The sequence below is a fragment of the Patella vulgata genome, chromosome 4 (genome assembly GCF_932274485.2).
Source record: "Patella vulgata chromosome 4, xgPatVulg1.2, whole genome shotgun sequence".
Classification (NCBI taxonomy): domain Eukaryota; kingdom Metazoa; phylum Mollusca; class Gastropoda; family Patellidae; genus Patella; species Patella vulgata.
The window spans coordinates 11,165,086-11,180,581 of record NC_065882.2 but is presented as its reverse complement, the minus strand read 5'-3'; the positions used below and the strand labels follow the sequence as shown (position 1 = coordinate 11,180,581).

At 33.9% G+C, this 15,496-nt stretch overlaps 2 protein-coding genes across 2 annotated transcripts; both read left to right on the top strand.

Annotated features, from left to right (window-relative positions):
- The first annotated feature begins 34 nt into the window (after nt 1-34).
- On the top strand, nt 35-5,345 carry LOC126819519 (zinc finger protein 501). Its single transcript, XM_050547645.1, has 2 exons — nt 35-271; nt 3,920-5,345. The coding sequence occupies exons 1-2, from the start codon at nt 269-271 to the stop codon at nt 5,216-5,218; spliced, it is 1,302 nt and encodes a 433-aa protein (XP_050403602.1). The 5' UTR covers nt 35-268; the 3' UTR covers nt 5,219-5,345.
- Nucleotides 5,346-10,351: 5,006 nt separating this feature from the next.
- On the top strand, nt 10,352-14,055 carry LOC126819522 (zinc finger protein 501). Its single transcript, XM_050547651.1, has 2 exons — nt 10,352-10,412; nt 11,981-14,055. The coding sequence occupies exons 1-2, from the start codon at nt 10,410-10,412 to the stop codon at nt 13,226-13,228; spliced, it is 1,251 nt and encodes a 416-aa protein (XP_050403608.1). The 5' UTR covers nt 10,352-10,409; the 3' UTR covers nt 13,229-14,055.
- The last annotated feature ends 1,441 nt before the right edge of the window (nt 14,056-15,496 follow it).

Below are 15,496 nucleotides of genomic sequence, written 5' to 3'. Positions count from 1 at the left end.
CCGAGACCATTCGAAATTAGTGGCGAAATAGAGTATTACGTGAAGGCCTCGATAAGATTACAGAGTTAAAGCGAGATCAAGCGTTCTATTGAAGCTGATTCAGTGTTTCTCAGTTTGGGAATATGGCAGACATTTGCTGTCTAATTATGACTTATTCGGGTTGTGATGTTCCTCGTCTATATTTATTGTCCAACCTAATATTTTGTTAAACCGGAAATTGACAGAGTTTGTGTTGGAAATTTGAAACAAAGCTCGGATAAATACAGTCATGGTACGATTATTTTTATTATCATTTTTTAAAATTAAAAGTCTGATTTTTTTGTAAGGGAATTAGAGATGATACTCAAAAATCGACAGGACGATTTACCAAGCACCGGGACTTATATAAGAAACCGCATCTCTCGATATTTCTGTGCCCAGCCGCGAAATATTTTAAAATATGAAAAGCCTGAATGGGTTGTAAATAGCTCATTTTTACATCTTTTTTCACCTTTAAATCGAAATGGTGCAAATACAAAACCAAAATTAAAAAAAGCGAGTCCGAGATTTTTTGCGCCTTTTGTAGGGGCATTTATCTTGATCTATCCGGTTTGCAAAAATTAACATTTGGTAGTGAAAAGACGTTCCGACTCGACAAAATTGGAGTTTTTAGCAAAATTGCGTCACATCCGGTGCCGATAGAAAACTTTACCGGTAATAAAAAAATTGAGAATTTGCACTATGGAGCATATGAAGTTTGTTTTATAAAAATCGGACAATAAATAATTAACCTAGAACCGATAAACTGAATTAGCCAATAACGGCCAAGAAAAATTATTGAGACAAAAAATGTTCACATTTTTGCTCAAATCAGACGACACCTTAACCCTGGGTAAAATGCCATAAAAAATCATTCATTAAAAAAAAAAGTTTTTTGTCAAAATTTGGCGCCTAATATCTCCGAAGATTCGTCGAAAATCAAAAATCTAAACTACCGTAGCTATGTGCCCTGTCTCAGGCTATGTCAAAATGTATCCAATGTTAAAATCCAACGATTATTGTTAATATTACGGCAATATTTAAAAAAACGACAACTTCGGCAACTAAGTCACACCCACTTTCCTAGGAAAACCGAAGACATCGAATCGATCCGACAAGTAGTTTCTGAGATATGCTCAAGTGGAAAAAAAAAAAATAATAATAAGAAGAATAATCCGAACAAAAACAATAGTGTTTCACACAAGCTACGCAGTGTGAAACCCTAATAACAATGTACCTTTCGGAATAAAAGAAATATGACCTCTATGTTTCGGACTCGGGTATAAGTTGAAAGGAAAGGTTGAACACAAACGTCAAATAAGTTTATGATAACTCACTTTTATTTGATAACATAGAATTTAAAACAAAAATAACCCAGTATAACATAACAGTAGAAGATTACATGTCATTTCGGTCTCACGTCATTTCAGACTCCAAAAAATATGTCCTCGACATTTCGGACTCGGGTAGGTGACGTTTCTGACTTTGGTAGATGACGTTTCGGACTAGGGTAGGTGACGTTTCGGACTCGGGTATATAAAACATACATTTAAATTCATACATTAACATAGCATACAGCGATTTATAACAACGGGCATATTTATTTGATGAAATAATAGCTTCAGTCGGGTATTCATTTATTTTATAAAACAAACATTTATTTTATTTTATTTTATTTAATATTTTGAATGGTCTGTCTTCTGCCTCACCTAAAACGAAACAAATAAAAGTTCAAGTGCGTAAGGTCTGTATGGGATAAATAAAACACAACTAACAATGTTTAATTTCTTTATTGTTGTGAATGGTCTGTCTCATTGAGTCCGAAGCATCGCCATACCAAGTCCGAAAAGTCGCCATACCGAGTCCGAAAAGTCGCCAAGTAAGTCAGAAAGGTCGTCAAACTGAGTCCGAAACGACGTTTGTGTTGAGTCCGAAACGACGTTTGTGTTGAGTCCGAACTGACGCAGGACCGAAATGACGTGCTACCAAATAGAATAGGGGTTTCAGGTCGCGTGTCTTAAGCCTGAAATTTACCTAAAACACCCTGTATTTTGAATAAGCAACACGTTTTTCAAGTTTACAAACATGGTGAACAGATTATAATGTTGAATGTGCCTTAGCTACAAGAACATAGCTAAAAACATTGAGATATACTGATGTGCTTGTTTTTAGATACAATTGGGTGCCTTTAGTTCCAAGTGGCAAACTCAATTTCTTTATCAATTAATATTCGTGTTTAAATTAATGAAGAGTTGTTTTTATCTGACATACACCGTCATACATCTCCCGTTTAAAAATGGCATTCCTAGTAGGATTATATGCTTAATTGGAGTTGGATGTGGCAGAAATATTATAAATAACCATAATCAATCGTTGTTTTGATGAAAAATATTGTCAATTTTGCTTACCGAGGCCCAATGTGATTTGCGTTGGGATTTGTTACGTGGAACTATATAGCACCATCTCTTATCTCGAAACACAGGAGGGTTTGTTATCTAAATGTGCCTGTAATAGCTTTCTTTTATGTACTTGTATGTCAATGATAAAAAAAAAAAAAGACAAAAAAAACTTTGTCTTTAAAATTAATAACAAAGGATGGTTATGCATATAGTTATTATTCTGTCATAAAAATTAATAATTATATAATATGCAATTGCAAATGGTTATCAATAATGAAAATAAAAATACTAAATATGTAAATAATGTTGAAATGTATTTATAAATGTGGCTTGAAAAATATTAAATTTGAAAATAATTGTGAAATATGAAAATATTAAATGTGTAAATAATTGTTCAATATTAAATATGCAAATAATTAAAGGCTCGATACCACTCTTGTTGTAACTGAATAATATATCCAAATCTTTATTCTGATCCACAAATTGTACTATTTTACAATATTCCAATTAATTGGTGAAATAAATTTCATCTTAACACACCTATTTTTAAAAATTGTAAAAATTCAACTAAATGATTTGAAAAGCCTAACGTAAACCTTTTCAAAATGTGACTTGGATTTTAAAATATTTTCGAACCCTCTGGACAAGTAAAATAGGATGTAATGGATAATTTACACAACAGGTAGGACACTTAAACATCTAGTACTTAGAATAAAGCTATTATTTATTTTCTGGAGCTGTCAAGCCAGCAAGAGTGTTATTGTCCCTTTAAGTAAAGGTAATATTTCCCCTGCATTGTTCATTGCTTGGGGAATATTACCTTTAGTTTATTATTTTACTTTCGGTCCCCAACCATATCACTGAGATCTGATCTTGCCTGCACTGTACAGGGATTCTTCCCCCATTTACAGTACTTTCAGTATGGAGTTAATTCGTCACAGTCTTGGATTTTATGCAATTAATTGTGAAATATAAAAATATTACATATTAAGTATACAAGTTATAATACATGTAGCTATGTAATTGTGTAATAATGAAACTACACAATAAATGAAAATATGACTATCAATATATATATTGAACGTGTTATCTTATTATACAGTTTACTGACAAGGGAACACAACTATGTCTCGCATTACTGACCAGGGGACACAACTCTGTCTCGCATTACTGACCAGGGGACACATGCACCACTAATAATGGGAAACAACACCAGGATCTAACTCTGGACCTGCAGATTAGCAAGCCATCAACTGTCTAACGTGACTCTTCAGATACGTGGACTGGATACAACGTTTGTGGTGATATTTGACTGATGAAGTTGTGACTGATGTTAAATCTTTTATATATATTACAGGATCTAATGATACATGAATTATATCTTTTATATATTACAGGAAACTAATGATGTTATATATTTTATATATTACAGGATACTAATGATGTTATATCTTTTATATATTACAGGATACTAATGATGTTATAACTTTTATATATTACAGGAAACTAATGATGTTAAAATTTTCCATCAGTGTGACATGTGTGATGAGATTTTCCAACAATATGCTGACTTAGAAATTCACAATAAAATACACATTAAAGAAGAGAAAACTGACGATGTAGATGAATATTGTCATGTTAAAGAGGAGAAAACTGAAGATGGTGAAACATTTTATCAATGTAATTTATGTGATCAGAAATTTAAATGTTACACAGATTTAGAAAAACACTGTGAAATACACGTTAAAGAAGAGGAACCTGATTTACAACAATTCAGTGATTGTGATGACAAATTGAAATCAGACTATGATTTGGAGAAATGCAGCAAAATTCATGTTGAAGTCGAGGATACAACAAGACCGGTTTCACCAAATAATCAGACTAAAAAGACAACCAAAAGACCTTTTAAATGTGATGTTTGTGGTAAATCATTCTCTGAGAGTATTTATCTACAAAATCACATGAAAACTCATGAGTGTGATGTTTGTGGTAAATCATTCACTGAGAGTATTTATCTACAAAATCACATGAAAACTCATGAGTGTGATGTTTGTAGTAAATCATTCACTACTGATAGTCAACTACATCAACATATGAGAATTCATATTGGAGGAAAACCTTTTAAGTGTGATGGTTGTGGTAAATCATTTACACAAAGGGGTCATCTAAGGGAACACATGAAAATTCATACCAAAGAAAAGCCTTATAAATGTGATGTTTGTAGTAAATCATTCACTCAAAAACGCCAGTTTCAATCACATATAACAAGTCATACTGGTGTAAAGCCTTATAAATGTGATGTTTGTAGTAAATCATATAATAGGAACTTTGATCTTGTTCATCACACAAGAATTCATACCGGTGAAAGGCCTTATAAATGTGATGTTTGTAGTAAATCATTTACTCAAAAACGCCACCTTCAATCACATATAAGAAGTCATATTGTAGTAAAACCTTATAAATGTGATATTTGCTGTAAAACATTTAAAAGGAACATGGATCTTGTCCAACACACAAGAATTCATAACGGAGAAAACCCTTATAAATGTGATATTTGCTGTAAAACATTTAAAAGGAACATGGATCTTGTTCAACACACAAGAATTCATAACGAAGTAAAACCTTATAAATGTGATGTTTGTAGTAAATCATTCGCTATAAAAGGACAGCTTCAATCACACACTAGAACTCACACTGGCGAAAAACGTTTTAAATGCGGCTATTGTTACAAATCATTCAGTCAGAATTTTAGTCTACAGAACCATATGAGAATTTGCGATACATATTTTGTCCATTGCTAATCTAAAATTAAAATCTAACGTTTTTGATTCGCAGTAACTGCGAGTCATTAGTATGCCTGTCATTTTGGATATTGACACAAAGATTTATCCACATTTTGAAGACTAGAAGGCTTTCTCAATACTTTCAACATGTATAAAATGTCAAATAAAATTTTATAAAACTGAATTCTCTGTGTGACATTTTCTTCTCGAACCACCCAGACACAATTCATTATACAACATGTGTATATAATACAGGGACATACATGTACCTGTATGAATATGGACTATTAAACCGGAAATAGGTTTTGAGTGGAAGAGTGATTTATTAAATCATATCTCAGTTCATAAATATAAGGCTAAACAATCTTTAAATAAAGATACACAAACAAATGTTCCATACAATTATATATGTATTGAATAGAAGAAATGAATTTTGAATTTTCCAATTTCAATGAATGTACAATGAAATAAAAATGTGGGTTAATATCCTACATGTATATTATGCAGTGTGCTGTTAAGAAAACTTTATTCAGAAAGCAACTGAATATTCAGAAAGCAACTGAATTCCTACTTTCAAGGGTTTTTGTATGTGCATACCAAGGGACCTCACTTCATTACATGTGATCGTGTATTGTATATTACATATAATCCTGTACAGTATATTACATGTGACTCTATATTGTATATTACATGTGATCCTGTATGGTATGTTACATATGATCCTGTATTGTATATTACATGTGATACAGTATGACATGTGATCTTGTATATTACATGTGATCCTGTAAACAATCGGGTTAATACTTGTTTGTAAACTGTTTCTTGATTGGATCGTAGAATCACACTATGATCAAGGGCAGACAATTTGAATACATGAATACCTCATGGATGAACTCAGGGGTTAGTGGAGTCGAACGAAATGAGACCACTGGCTCTGGGGACTTTAACCAATACAAACTGATCAGCAGTATATATTCACCTGGCTGCTACTGAAAGGGGTGACATTAGGGTTGCCATACGTCCCGGTTTTTGGGGTCCTTTTTGTCGCCCCATCCTGATGCCTCTCACATGCCTAAATGTCCCGTTTTTGTAAATCAGGTTTTTCTCAACTGAAAATAATAACAAAAAACACATAAACTAGTGATTAATATTAATGTATAAAACAGTGTTTGCTACAAAAACTCTTACTTCAGCACATCACTTCTGTTAGGGTGACCCACCATAAATAAATATCTCCAAATATCTCGACAATTACGCCACAATATTTATATATATGCCAAGCCTCAAATCAGTTTCACACAATTATAGTCAATAAATAAACGAACATGTTGTACTTAATAAGCTATGACCATTAATCATCTATAAATAATAGACCGAAAACTGGTTCCAAGTGTCGTCCATAACATCCAGACACTTTTGAGTAAAAGATAGGTTACATGCCCTTGTTTTGAAATTAGTCTCGCTTAACCAGTCTATCGACCATTCTACGTCTGATTGACAGGTCGGGATAATCAAGACTACTTTTTTTACAAAACATAACAGAAAGCTAGAACAAGAAATTAAATTTAGAAATAAGCACGTTAGCTAGCTCAACAATTATTTTAAGAAGCTTGTAAAAGTAAAATGAAACTACTGCTAGTATCATGTTCCTGTCTAACCCGAGTGTTTCAGAGATATTATTTGTACTAAACCAAAAGATGCCGCTCTTAACGGTACAGTTAATGATAAAGCGATTTAAAAAATGAAACGAATGTAATTTCTGAATCTGCTGTAATAACCAAGAAGCTTAATTTTACTGCTATTCAAAATCGTCAACAATAATTTTTTTACGGCTGTAATAGTTGATAGATTTGTAGAGAATTGCACGTGCCATGGCTATTTATAGTATCATACTGTCAGAAAGTTGGTCTCGACACGGCGAATGTGTACGCTTCAGTGGTAGTCTAAAACTATCAGCAGTGGACTGTATTTCTGTAGAGTGCATGGGTCACCCTACATAGTTCAGTGCACAATACATTCGGCAAACCTCGGCAGGCTCTGGTACCGTACATCTAGATTCGTTCGTATCATTTACCGAGGTGTGTCGAATGTGCATAATACAGGCCTAAAACTGGACAGGCTCCTACAAATATTACTAACATGTGACAACCAAAATAATGCCTGTCAATGACCCAATCAACAACTCATATTTTTAGAATAACTACCGTCACAAAATATCTGAAAACGCATCTCCCGGCTTCTAGAAATGAAAAAAATTGCGGGGGGGGGGGGGGGGGGGGCCAAACCCCCCTAGTAAGTTTACGCCCCGTGGGTGCTCAGTGGTAAATTTAGCTTTAGTCTGCTCAGAATAATAAATGTCCCGGTTTCTTAAATGATTAATCTGGTAATCCTAGGTAACAACAAATTAAATATTGGCTTGGCTGCTACTATCACTGAGAGGAAAATGAAATTAAATGTGGTTTAACGCCCTACTGTTCTGCTCCTACTGGGCTAATGAAGATAGGTATACACCATACAGTGTGCTACAGTCTACTCTTATATCGAATTCCAACTGCCAATGTGTACTAGGGACCTTGTTTTTTGATCCCATCCAACAACTAGAACTTCACTGAGAGGGATGACATTGGGCCTAGTAAATAAGCTCTCAATAGTAACTTCTTTTCTACTAAAAATTTAATTCTAAAACAATTTTTTTATATTATTAAGGGGGAAAAAAAGGATATCTGGATACAATCACATTTGCTATTTAGTGTAAGATAGGTACATAAAACATGACACGACAGGCATGGTATGAGTGAAAAGCACCAATTTTACCCGAATTAGTTTGTATTACAACGGAAGAGAAAGTTCCTTCATATTTTCCAATTGGGTCGGTGTTGCAGGATTCTTATGCAACGTGTACACATGATCTTGTGTTTTTGTCCCATCCAAACAACTAGGCACTGCATCGTGGGTCATTTGGACCAGGTTGGGTGGTGGCCGAATGGTTTAAATGTAGTAGAGTAATTTTATTTATTGTATGGACATTTTAATATGGTCACAATTCTAATTTACTCTTAGATAATATGTTACACATCACTGCATCTTTAAACTGTTCTGTTCTATACACTCTTCTTAAAGGTATACAGTGAGTTAGAGTTCACTCAACCTGCTCACTGGTGTTTCATTTTCACCTTTGACCCGAAGGTTTCTTGGAGTTGTTTGTAAAATCACCTTGGTCACTATTAGATAGAATTTGGTAGAGTAAGGTTGTAAGTTTCATCCAACCTTGGTATCATTTTTATATTTAGAGTTTCTTGTCGATTCGATTGTTATTTTCATCAATCGTGTGTAATAGTATTTATTAGTAGCATTATTATCTACAGATTTGTTGTTTACAGTTGAAGAGAGCGTATAAGGTACTTCACCTCATTCCAGTCTCTGGCTACTTCCATTTAAAAACCCCTTCTTGGGTTTTTTTTTACTGAATATTAAATAAACTGTTGTGAAACTGAACCCTTGTGTGGTCGTTTTATAGATAATTTGACCCCCTACAACATAATGCTAGATCATAAGGTCTGTCATTGAGCCAAGTCAAGTGGTGTTGTTTCAATTCCCCGGAGTTGGGTCGCCTGTAATATATAACAATGTGCGATCACAATGTCGGATATATTGAAATAAAAAACAGGTTCAAATGAACTAAAAAAAAATTGGAATATTAGTCAAGTTAGTCCTACATTTATAAACTGATTATTTTGCATTAATATTATTATTGGGCAAATTCTTTTAGAAAACAACTTAAAACACATTTAGGCTTTTAACTGACTCTGTATACAATCGTTAACATGTCCATAATCTTGTTTACTTATAATTACATTGTCACTTTGTAAAGTGCCCCTGAACATGTTATATGAAAGGGCGCACTATAAATATGCTGTAGTAATAATAATAATAATAATAATAATATTAGACTAGAATAAAACTGTATCTCAATAAAAGATTGCTACGGTAGAGTTGAAAAACATTCATCTTGGATACATTTGTACCGCCTCGACTTATATACAGATGGGGGTCGGAAAAAACAGTAAAATATGACCATTCGATTTATACTCCACATCGACTTCCATTTAGGTAAAAGGTTTACCGACCAGTACCAGAAGTTAATATTTATGAGGGTTAATCTGTCGTTATAATTCTCGGATACATATCGTCTTCTTGAATTCTTTCACAAAACCACAGATCACCTCTCTAAACCACTATTATTAGTACCCGGTATGTGCAAGGTTGATATATCATCTGCTACAGCGCTGCGTGTTGGTCGTTGGGGTTATATTGATCTAAAAATAATTCTAGCCAATAATACTATAAAGTATGCAGTATGCAAATAAATTATTTGTCTTCGTGCATGCATGCTGTTAGGCAATAGCTACTGCAAATTTTCCCATGTTTAGACAACTCTAACCAAGGATAAAATTATTTGACACTTAGCGAAAATTCTGATATTCTTTATAAAATTACCTCTTGATGGAATATGAATAACAGAAAGAATAAAACAATGCTTATGTCAACCCAGTGAATGATTTTTTTACAAAAATATTTTATTGGTTTTTATCTGATAATTGTTTGTAATCACAAGCGATTTATTGAAATAAAACCGAACCATATGTTAGTCCCGAAATGACTTAGTTTAAGTCGAGTGGACGTTAAACTCCATTTCTCTCTCTCCCTACTGTTCTGCTCCAAACTGGGCTAATGAAGACGGGCATACGCCATACAGTGTGCTATGAGGGAACTTTTGCCCAACCTTGACCCTAACCCTGGTTCTAGCCCTAATGCTTACCCTAATCCTAACCTACAATCTCGTCAACAATCATGTGTCCTAAACTTATTTACATCTCGGCGACCTTTACAAAAATTGAGCTGGCCTTAACAAATAGATTCTATGGAGGCAGCCGAGTTTTAGACCACTCAAAATTAGTGACGAAATAGAGTATTACGTAAAGGCCTAGATAAAATTATAGAGTTAAAGCGAAATCAAGCGCTCTATTGAAGATGATTCAGAGCTCAGTTTGGGAATATGGCACACATTTGCTGTATAATTATGGCTTATTCGTGTTGTGTTGTTCCACGTCTATATTTTATGCCCAACCTAATATTTTGTAAAACCGGAAATTAATAGAGTTTGCGTTGAACATATAATTCTTGAGACAAAGCTCGGATAAATACAATCATGGTACGATTATTTTTATTATCATGTTATCAAATTAAAAGTCTTATTTGTTTGTAAGGGGAATTAGATATGATACTCAAGAATCGACAGGACGATTTACCAAACACCGGGACATATATATAAGAAACCGCAACTCTCGATATTTCAGAGCTGGTGCTCTCCTTCGTTACTGACGGATCCAATACGCAAGTTCAAGTAATATGAAAATATAAGGCTTTTCCCCCATCTCGGTTCTAAGGCTATTTTGGAATCCTTACCGTCTATTTGTCATCGTGATTCTTCTTTGTTCGCCAAAATTTATAATAATCCAACACTATTTTCATGTAGAATTTAGCGATTCAAAACCACAATCAAATTTCATTTGAAATGATCAGCCATTGTGAAAGTCATGTCTGCGCGCAGCCAATATTCCAAATTCAGCAATGGAATATTACCGTGAACGAAAATTCTTGCTGTACTTCAATTACGTATTAATCGATTTTATGTAATGATTATTTATGTATGTTGAATACATAAACTTTAGTGGTATCAACATTGACAGTTTTGTCTGTTACTTGAAGAACAGCAAATAAATAATTTTTGAATATTAAATGTGTAAATAATTAATTATAAGTAAAGGTAATATTTCCCCTGCATTGTTCGATGCTTGTGGGGAATATTACCTTTACTTTATTATCTTTTTTTCGGTCCCCAACTGTACATGTATCACTGAGATCTGATCTTGCCTGCACTGTACAGGGATTCTTCCCCCATTTACAGTACTTTCAGTATGGAGTTAATTCGTCACAGTCTTGGATTTTATGTAAATAATTGTGAAATATAAAAATATTACATATTAAGTATGTACATGTTATAATACATGTAGCTATGTAATTGTGTAATAATGAAACTACACAATAAATGTAGATATGACTATCAATATATATTGAAAGTGTTCTTTTATTATACAGTTTAAAGAACACCCCCCACCCCCCACCAAACCCCCCCCCCCGTTCTTGCATCACTGACAAGGGAACACAACTCTGTCTCGCATTACTGACCAGGGGACACATGCACCACTAATAATGGGAAACAACACCAGGATCTAACTCTGGACCTGCAGATTAGCAAGCCATCAACTGTCTAACGTGACTCTTCAGATACATTTACTGGATACAACGTTTGTGGTGATATTTGACTGATGAAGTTGTGATGTTTATATACTACAGGATACTAATGATATTAAAACCTTTATATACATGTATTACAGGATACTAATGATACATGAATTATAACTTTTTTATATTACAGAAAACTAATGAAACTATATATATATCTTTTATATATTACAGGATACTTATGATGTTGTAAATTTTATATATTACAGGAAATTAATGATGTTAAAATTTTCCATCAGTGTGATGAGATTTTCCAACAATATAACAATGGTGTTATATCTTTTACATGTATATATTACAGGAAACTAATGATGTTATAACTGTTATATATTTACAGAATACTAATGATGTTATAGGACTTAACTATTTTATATTACAGGAAGCTAATGATGTTATAAATTTTATATATTACAGGAAACTAATGATGTTAAAATTTTCCATCAATGTGACATGTGTGATGAGATTTTTCAACAATATGCTGACTTAGAAATCCACAATAAACTACATATCAAAGAAGAGAAAACTGATGATGTAGATGAATGTTGTAATGTTAAAGAAGAGAAAACTCCTGATGCAGATGAATATTGTCATGTTAAAGAAGATAAAACTGAAGATAATGAAACATTTTATCAATGTAATTTATGTGATCAGAAATTTAAATATTACACAGATTTAGAAAAACACTGTGAAATACACGTTAAAGAAGAGGAGCCTGATTTACAACATTTCAGGGATTGTGATGATAAATGTAAATCAAGAACTCGTGAGTGTGATGTTTGTAATAAATCATTCACTACTAATAGTCATCTACAACAACATATGAGAATTCATACTGGCGAAAAACCTTTTAAGTGCGATGTTTGTGGTAAATCGTTTACACAAAGTGGTCATCTAAGGGAACACATGAAAACTCATACCAAACAGAAGCCACATAAATGTGATGTTTGTAGTAAATCATTTACTCAGAAAGGCCAACTTCAATCGCACATGAGAAGTCATAACGGAGAAAAACGTCATGAATGTGATGTTTGTAGTAAATCATTTAATAGTAACATCGATCGTGATCGACATATGAGAATTCATACCGGGGAAAAACCTTATAGATGTGATGTCTGTAGTAAATCATTCGCTGTGAAATGCCAGCTTCAATCACACACAAGAACCCATACTGGCGAAAAGCCATTTAAATGCAGCTTTTGTTACAAATCATTCAGTCAGAATTTTAGTCTACGAAAACATATGAGAATTCATACAGGCGACAAACCTTATAAATGTGATGTTTGTGGTAAATCATTTACTCATAAACATCAGTTTACAAAACACCAAGATCTAGACTGTAAAGATGAAGTTGCCAGTCGATATCAGTGTAGTTTCTGTGATAAAATCTATGGATCTCATATTCGGTATCAGAAGCACCTCATCACCAATCATAAATGTGATGGTTGTGGTAAATATTTTAAAGATGGAGATTTACAGGAACACAGGAAAATTCACAGGACAGAAAATGCGTTTAAATGCGATTTATGTGAGGAAGGTTTTGAGTGGAAGAGTGATTTATTAAATCATATTTCAGTTCATAAATATAAGGCTAAACAATCTTTAAATAAAGATTTACACGCAAATGTTCCATACAAATATATATGTATTGAACAGAAGAAATGAATTTTGAATTTTCCAATTTCAACAATGTACAATGAAATAAAAATGTGGTTTAACACCCTACACCATGCAGTGTGCTGTTAGGAAAATTTTATCCAGAAGGCAACTGAATTCCTACTTTCAAGGGTTTTTGTACCTGCATACTAAGGGACCTCACTTCATTACATGTGATAACACACTGTATGGCATATGCCCGTCTTCATTAGCCCAGTCGGAGCAGAACAGTAGGACGTTAAACGACATTCATTTCCTACTTTTCTGCTCCTACTGGGCTAATGAAGACAGGTATACACCTTACAGTGTGCTACGGCCTACTCTTACATCAAATACTAACTGCCAATGGATCTTTTACGTGCATACCAATGTGTCTGAATGTGTACACAGGACTTTTCTTTTTCATCCATCTGAACAACTAGAACTTCACTGAGAGGGAAGACATTGGGCCTGGTAAATTAGATCTCAATATTAAATATACATTATGCAAGAGCTAATTGTATCTATTGCAGGTCTTTCTTTAGGCCTGAAATGTTATCTAAATTATTAATTAGACATTAATTAACTCATCCAGACCATAATCAACTCTCGATGTCATCACTAGCCTGCGATATTTATTGGATTATGATCCAATTTGCTACTCAACTTTCATTCATGTTTTAATCATGAAATGGATAATCGAGACTATGTTCTTTATCATGCCGACTTTAGTAATGATGATTGTGGCTAGGCCGAAAAATGAATCGCTAAATTCTTGGTTCAGAGTGGATCAATTTGACTGAAATTTAACTAGTTTTGAACTATTATAGTGAGAACTACCAGCTCTTTTTTTCTAATCTCCCATAATGTATCTTTAATTTTATTCTATTTATAAATTAAATTCTAAAACAATTTTTTAAATTATTAAGGGGAAAAAAGGATATCTGAATAAAATCACATTTGCTATTTATTGTAAAATGGGTACCGTACGTAAAAGATGACGCGACAGACGTGGTATGAGTAAAAGGCACCAATTCTACCCGAATTAGAGAAAGTTCCTTCGTATTTTCCAATGGGGTCTGTGTTGCAGGATGGGAGGGGCCGAATGGTTTAATGCGTGCGCGTTAGATCATAAGGTCTGTCATTGAGTCAAATGGCATTGTTTTGATTCCCCACTTGTACGTGACAATGAGTTGGGTCGCCTGTCCAGCCTCGTAGGTTTTCTCTGATTCCTCCGCTTTCTTCAAACTGTTAATTACTGGAGTAGTAGTAATATTCCAATATCACCAGCTTATGAAGTGTATGTGCCTCAGCTAGTTCGATACGCGAGAGCTTGTTCCTTTTATTCTGATTTTTTACTCTTCCGGACACCTTTTACCACTGTTTGTCATGTATTTTGTACACGGTGAACAGTCCATTTGCTGATTGCACAATTTGGCCTATACTGTTTTTTAGGACTTTGAATTTTCTCTAATGGTTTCGATTGTTTGTACTAGGTTTTATTTTATTTGATCCTTCTCTTACAATGGAAACTCAGGTTGATATGGTATGCCGTACATGCTACTATCATCTACGCTGTATATGCAACATCAGAGACAATCTCATTGCTGATGCTTGTAAACTACTTTTGAGATCATTGGTTTTGTCCAGGATTGATTATTGTAAATGTTTACTCTCTGGAATCCCACAAGCACTTCTAGCAAGATCCAAAAAGTTCTTAATACTACAGCCCGAATAGTGACAAGGAGACATAAGTTTGATCACATCCATAATGTGGTAGCTTCGGTACACTGGTTACCTGCTGAGGCGCGAGTCAGATACAAAATACTAATGCAGCTCCTCAATACTTATCTGAACACTTATACATGTATGACTACACCCCTATTACATGTAGATCACTTCGCTCTAAACATAAACAGTCACTAGATGTTCCAAGATATAACTTAAAGTTCTAGACTATGGAATGAACTTCCACAGCAGATCAAGAATCAATCGACTTTTAATTAATTTCAATCTGCACTATAGACTTTCCTGTTTGGACATTTTTGCCAGTAGAGCCATTACCAAACATTTTGAGCATGTGTGAACATGGAGAAGACACTATATAAAACCTCATTAAATCTGAACCATATGTTAGTACTGAAATGGCCTAGTTTGTGATGATGGTAGTTAAACTCTCTCTCTCTCTCTCTCTCTCTCTCTTCATCCTGCATCACTGACAAGGGAAAGCACGCTGAAAAATCTCAGGGCCAACACTGGCTATGAGAAACAAAACAGAACTCATGATAAATAAACGAT